This window comes from Macrosteles quadrilineatus, unplaced genomic scaffold, assembly GCF_028750875.1.
Source record: "Macrosteles quadrilineatus isolate MER2022 unplaced genomic scaffold, UCM_ALF_1.0 Scaffold_4__1_contigs__length_99947679, whole genome shotgun sequence".
Classification (NCBI taxonomy): Eukaryota; Metazoa; Arthropoda; class Insecta; order Hemiptera; family Cicadellidae; genus Macrosteles; species Macrosteles quadrilineatus.
The window spans coordinates 89,019,622-89,027,011 of NW_026542597.1; the positions used below are offsets into that span (position 1 = coordinate 89,019,622).

Here is a 7,390-nt window from a genome sequence, read left to right on the forward strand (position 1 = left end):
AGATATGTTCCATTGATTTAAGGTCCAGTTATAAACTCGTGTAAAAAGGAAAAGTTCGAGTAAAAACAAAAAAGAATGTTTTCTAATTAAAATGGAAAGAAAAATCCCAGCCATAGGAAAAAAGAAGGTTCAACAAAGCAATAATATTTTATTTGTTTTCCTAGTGGCAAGAACTAGAAAATTTAATTATTTGATACCTTTAGAAGCCTTTGTTTTTGCGATGTTTTCTCCGTTTAAAATATGTTGGAGAGAACATCTAATCATAAGAACAAAAGCTTCTAAAATTAACAAATAGTAGAAGGAAATCTTGTGAAGGATTGTTGCCAGTTCACACCAATTGCTATTTTGCACATTGCTACAATTAATAAGAAGTTTCAACCATTACAGATCAGATCAGCTGATGAAATTATGATACCTTAACAATGTTTGGACAGGTGGGTTGCCAATGTTTAGCCTAATTGTTGTCAATATAAGCACAGATTGTTGTCAATATTTGCACAGATTGTTGTCAATGCATTCACAGACTGGCTAGGAAGTGTCCAGCAAGGTCATTTTAGCCCTCCTGTCTCTGATCTGGTTTAGATTAGCCACTCAATCATACCAACCTTTACTGCCAGATTAGTTGGTTAGTTGCAGTCATTACAACTGGACCCAAGTTGTATTTTCTTATTTTGTGTTGGCAACAATGTTTCTTATGTATTTGGTAAGTAATTTTTGATTTCATTTCTGAATGACCTATGTTTTGCTATCCCAATATAATGTTATTAACAGGAGCTATTTATAACGAATAACAGTCATATAATTTCATATGAGTTTAAAAGAGTAAGGAGTCAACTCAAAGATTATTCAACTAATGGTAATAAAATTTATTACCATTATTTATTTATATTGTTATTATTTAATAATAACAATGTACATACCAGTTCGATATGATATCAACGTTTCTTGTGAATATTGTATCATTTTTCAAAAGCTGATCTTGTTTTTTTGAGTTTTCTACAAATTAATGTTTCCCACTCATAGCCTCGATATTATAGGTTGTCCATGTGTACCGTTAATGTAGCCTTCATGGTACTACCATAGATAACAAAAACCTTACTTTGATGTATGGTCTATACTATGGTGTATATTATCATTGATTTCTTAAAATTTGTTTCATTAAACTCATTAATAACGTCTGAAAAGTCTAGTGAGTTTCGCCAATTCATTACTGAACCTAAAATCTTAAATTAATATTTTTTATCTTTTATTTTCTTATAAACGTGATATATGTAGGCTATTTGAATTGTTGAAATTAAAAAATGGGGACATGCATCTATCTATGTAGACTACTGCTTGCTTCTACGATATTGTCAGAATATCAAATCGTTGTAAATTAATGTTGTTCCGAAAACTATATTTGATCTTGGTGGTGTTAATGAACAGTTCATTAATTGATATTTTTGTGAGCCCTGTCTGTTCAGTAAATCGAACGTGATTGATTACACATACAGACATGCAATATTATGCATGATGGGTAATAGCAGTAGAGTATGGGTTAAAACCTGTGATCAGTTCATATCGGTGAGTGGGCGGATACTAGTAATGTCTAGTCTAAGTAGTGTCAAATCTATCATAACTTACAAGCCAATCATCGGTCTCAGGTAAGAGACACGACTCTCGGCTTTACAAACAATGTAATGCTATTTGCCTCTATTTTCAACGTTTCAGTGTTGTTAGAAGCTAGTGATGTTCTAGCTACTCAAAACTCCCTGCGAGTGTCAACGGATACAGAGGACTCATAGTAAACTACCACGGCTTTAAATCGTACTATTGTCCTATAGAAATAATTTATGAATGGTGGTTATTCTTTTGACTAAAGGTTAATTTGTTTTTGTTCTTAAATGCTACTAAATTATTAATAAACTTTTGAATACTGGTAAGGATTTTGATTTATCTGCCTCACTGACATCTAGTGGTGACAGGGCGAACTTGGTCACTGGCGCACCTAGCGGTGAATAGGCGAACTTTTGCGCGCCTTGGTATTTATAGCGATTTTTTAAATACATCTCATAGAAATTGGAAAGACATAGAGACCACGATTATTAACATTTTCGTTTTGATGTGTGCAGAGTCTAAAAACACCTCATCTGAATTAAAATTCATATACATTATGAATATTAAGATGTGCCATTAATAATGCTATTTAAGGTCGTAATTCCCTTCTATATGGAACTTCCCATTACCTAATGTAAAAAATACCTCATCTGTACTTATTTGTATGTTATTTTTTTCAATTTTCAGGTGCGATTATTTTTCTGTACTACTTTATTATCTTTTGTTTATTTCAGCTTAACTTGACCAATCAATAGTATTAATACTTATCAAGTCAAATGGGGTGAAGCCCCAGGGTAACAGCTAGTTTATATAAATACATATTATAAAAATATTGTTTTTTCTTTTCCGAGTTATTTGGCTTTTCTGCCCGACTTATTTTTATAATTTTTTATCTTAAGGTACCAACACAGATTTGCCATCAAGCATCTGCATTCTTATCCGTCATACTTCGAGTTACGCTCTAAAGCCTCCTCCGAGTACAATTTCTTATGGGAGTGTAAATTTGGTTTTGAAACTATTAATTTTATCATATTCCTCAAACATTCAGACAGACACGTAACGGATTGAAATTACAATTACGTTGGTCCTATGATGATTTACGTTTCTTATGACCCAAGGACCAAATTCCCAACGGCTTGGTTTGATAAGAGTTTCTGAACATCTATGTAAACTACTGCTCGCTTCTGATAATCTTGACAAAACTTCAAATGTTGTAAACGTTGTCCCAAAAACCATTTGGTCTAAATCAGCGTACAGGAACACCACAAAAACCAAAAGGTTGTTCAACGGACAGTTCGGTAATCGATCATTTTGTGTATATTCAAGCTCTGACTGATTTACTGATTAACACACACCTATACAGACAGACACTATATTATATATTTAAAAAAAATTGGTTTTTATTTTCCGAGTTCTTTTGGCTCTTCTACCCGACCGATTTTCATGATTGAATTCTCAAATAATTGAAGGTATTCACGCACAGATTTGCCATAAAGCGTCGGCATATAATTATCTACGGTATATAATTATCTATAGTATTACTCGGCTTATACATGAACGAAATTTGCTCCCCATGTATTTCTTATGGGAGTTAAATTTGGGTTTTCTTTGCCGATTTCGTTTGGCTCTTCTACCCGACCGATTTTAATGATTGAGATCTCGAATTGAAAGTGTGCACGCACAGATTTGCAATCAAGCATCGGCATATATTTATCAATAATCCCAATCGGCTTCTACGTAAACGAAATTTGCTCTCCATGTATTTCTTATGGGAGTTAAATTTGGTTTTTATTTGCCGATTTCGTTTGGCTCTTCTACCCAACCGATTTTAATGATTGAGATCTGGAATTGAAAGTGTGCACGCACATATTTGCCATAAATCATCTACAAATATTTACCTACAGTATTACACGACCAGAACACATAATTTGATTTATTTTATAATTCTTACTTCAATTTAAGATGTACCTTTACCAGTTATAAATTTATAATCCTATATATTTTAGTCTAAGAACCTTCAGTTAAATACTGGTTTTCATTAAAGCTATTAGTTATTCAAATTGGACGAGTTTCAAGCAAACGCAAGGTAAATAACCAATATAAAAATTAGTTTTAATATGGGTAAAAATCAATTGCTCCAGTATTGTTCATGTATTTCTACAGTATATGTTTTAGACACAAAATAATCAGTAAATTATAGGATTTAATTTGAGATATTGATCGTTTGAATTAGTTAAGCTCAAGATACTGTATTACTCAATCAAAAATTATAAATTTGATTATTTCTCGGATATAATAACTATTTTAACGCTGCGGGGCAGCATGGGTCGTCTAGTTAGATATTAATGTATGATAGGGAACGGTGAGTGGTCTTATATAAGTGATGTCTCGTCGGCTAGTCTAGTCTAAGTAGTGTCAAGGTCAAGTCATCAAATCAATCATAACTCACAAGCCAATCATCGGTCTCAGGTAAGAGACACGACTCTCGGCTTTACAAACAATGTAAACTATTTACTCAATAAATTCGCATTATTACGACAATATACGTTAGTGCAGGTAAGTGGGTGATGTTAGAAGCTAGTCATATTCCAACTACTCAAAACTCCCTGCGAGTGTCAACGGATACTAATGACAAATAGTAAACAACCATATCTTTAAATCACAATATTGTCCTATGGTTTATAATTTATAAATGGTAGTTATTCTTTTAGCTAAAGGTTAATTTGTTTTTGTTCTTAAACGCTATTAAATCATTAATAAGCTTTGAATACTGGTAAGGATTTAGATTTATCTGTTTTGCTGGCATCTAGTGGTGACAGGGCGAACTAGGCCGCTCTCCGACTTTGGGTGGCGCACCTAGCGGTGATTAGGTGAACTGTTGCGCGTTTCAGTTATTTTAGAGAATTACCCATATTTAAATTTATAATATTCAAAGTGTGTGTGCGTCAGCATGATAGATTGAAAAAAATCATACGATTTTGATGAAATTCTGTATTAGATGGTGTAACTGTTACAGTATTTCTATCATTCATACATGTTACAAGAAATAACATTTTGGTTATATTTGGAGTGAAAACTGAAGGTGCAATTACAAAAAACAAATTTCAATAGATAGTTACAGCTTGTGTTACATAGTCTGTTAAAACTAACATAAAAATAAAACACTCAACCCCAAAAATCGTAACAACTTTAAATTGGAAAATTACATTTGGAATTTACCATACTTTCGCAACACACTTTTTTTAAATATATTTTCGCAAATGCAAATAATTTAATCCGACAATTGCGTTAGCAATGGCAGTATTTTAAATATTTCTTGACCCTGTCAATCACTTTTTATAAATGTATACTTTAACACACATGGGGTTAGAAAGCAATATTAAGTTGTCTGGTATGGCTGAAAAATAGTTACATAAATTAGCCCCTAAGAAACGCAATGAATAACATTTCAATAGTTAATGGTAAAATATTAAATTAAACCAACCTCAAGGTCCTTTGTAAGGCGTGGTTGTAATTTTGTTTTGCTTATATCCGTGTTTTTTTACTTTGCCACTTAATAATTTGATCCTATGCAAGAACCTCATACTTTTATTTGTAATTGATTTTTTACTGTTCCAAGATGGTTGGGTACAGTGCGTAGTAATAATTGATTCTAGAGAAAAAACATATGTATGACCGGTTCAAATATTATGTCAGAAACTCGGGTACAGTGTTTGTTTAAATATGGAATTACTTTTAGCCTTTTATCCGAACATAAAATTAGCAAGACACAACAATGAAAAAACAGCTGATTCTATGACACAATACTTTTAGAATTAGAACTAATAAAACCCTAAACCGAAATGCCTAGGCTTCTTTCTTAAACATCAAATTATGAATGTAAAAACACCGAGCTTATATCCACAGTTTATCAAACTTCAATGCAAAATATCCTATTAAATTTTTTTTTTAATTCTGAGAATACATCAATAGCAACTTCTAAAGCACTTTTTAATATCTTATTCTTATCCACAGATATCAATTGTCCTGGCTACAATTCTCATCTCGTCATCTCAAGCAGCGCAGGCTCAGAAGGATATATGTGGATTGAGGACCAAGAAGTTCAATATAAGGATAGACAGAATCAGGATATTGAGGAGATCAACGATGTTTGGGCCCCAGGACCTTCAAGTGAAACATTCAAGCGCTTCTCATTCAAATCGCTCCTTAAAGAGCTCATAAGGTAACGATTAGTCAAAATATTTAATTTCTGCAATTTATTTACTTATCTAGCAAAATGACCTGAAATGCAATGTAGAGTTTTGGGAATAATATTTGTATGTAATTAACAAGTTTTTATGTAGGTTTTATGTGATATATACGTGTTTATATGTAATATCATAGACAAAAAGAATTAAATATAGACTGTAAGGCGTGCTGTGGTTACTATGGTCACCATAGGTTTTGGCGTACACCGCTGGGAGCACCATTTAGTTACCATGACTACATGGCGCTCCCAGCGGTGTGCCCCAGAACCTATGGTAACCTCAGCATGGCTGACAGTCTATATTTAATTCTTTTTGTCTATGGTAATATGCACCTTATTAATACTTAACAATATTGTAACTCCAGGGTACACAGCGACAAGCTAAAAACTACAGTTGCTCCGCAAGTCTTCCCACAGGAACATCCGAATCCTGCGGGATCTCCTGATACAGCAACCTCCCATGAACACCCAATTCCCACCGAAGAACCTCTGGAGACTCTCCTAAACCTTGGACCTGTTGTCAAACCTGATAAGAGCTACAGGTTCACACACAACTTTAGGTTCGGCTACGGAGCGTTGCCCGGCCTACCTTGAAGAGAAAATTGATGCAAACAGAGCTCAAATAATAATTGAAAGCCTTAAAACGTTCTAGAAATTTATAATTGTATTCAAACTCAAAACTTTAGGATGTTAAAAAACGATTACTTGGCTTAAGAAAGATTTTGCTTGAACTTCCTTGACGGCAAAAGTATTTAACATCTAAAATCAAAGGGCCAATAACATATTGGGTTCTAGGGTAATAAACGTTGTACTATGTTTAAAATATAACATAGCCTGAGGAGTTTTCCAGAACTATACATTGATGAAAAAGTTATTTAACTACACACCAAATTATTAGGTGATTAATATGACTTAGTCTGACGTTTCGTTTGAAACCCAATTATACAGTAGAAACCAACTGAATTAATAAAAAAGATTCCTACAGATATTATGTCCTAAAGAAGTTGTTTTAACATTTCGATTTGAAATTGTTTTCTACTGTTATTATTTTTTGGGCTTAAGTTTGAGTACAAGAAACATTCGTAACTAATAAAAGAATCCATAACTAATAAAATTTTAGTTTTTTTACTATTTCGATTTATTTCTTGTTGGTCCATGCTTTATTATGAAAATGTTGATGAAAACTATGTATTCCACTCTTAAAATTATAAGTTTAATTATCTAAAGACATTAAACTGAAATAAATCATAAAACCTAAACAGTGGCTGATTCGTATTTATCTAAATAATTAAATCAATTCTTTGAAATTTTTTTAAGGTAGATTTTTTGTAAAGAATAATAAAAGGATCATGTTACCAACATGTTTTATTATTTACCCTTTATGAAACCTAAATTGAACTGTTGATTAAAGAATACAGGTAGACTTTTATTACGAAATAATCCAAAGCATGTTTTACATTTTTACGTTTGTTCTATTTTAATGATAGTTTTAAGACTAAAATTCCAGAACAAAGGTTGTAATAAACCCCAGTAGTCAAATCTACAATT

General features: G+C 32.4%; 1 protein-coding gene across 1 annotated transcript; it reads left to right on the plus strand.

The window, feature by feature from the left end:
* Window positions 1–597: 597 nt before the first annotated feature.
* On the plus strand, window positions 598–7,147 carry LOC128992445 (uncharacterized). Its single transcript, XM_054416022.1, has 3 exons — window positions 598–703; window positions 5,611–5,818; window positions 6,208–7,147. The coding sequence occupies exons 2-3, from the start codon at window positions 5,676–5,678 to the stop codon at window positions 6,434–6,436; spliced, it is 372 nt and encodes a 123-aa protein (XP_054271997.1). The 5' UTR covers window positions 598–703; window positions 5,611–5,675; the 3' UTR covers window positions 6,437–7,147.
* The last annotated feature ends 243 nt before the right edge of the window (window positions 7,148–7,390 follow it).

Bases quoted from the DNA above. Each gene is read 5' to 3' on its own strand.
- LOC128992445 (XM_054416022.1), top strand. From the start codon at position 5,676: ATGTGGATTGAGGACCAAGAAGTTCAATATAAGGATAGACAGAATCAG. The intron at 5,819-6,207 runs GTAACGATTAGT...TTGTAACTCCAG, and splicing joins CTCCTTAAAGAGCTCATAAG to GGTACACAGCGACAAGCTAA.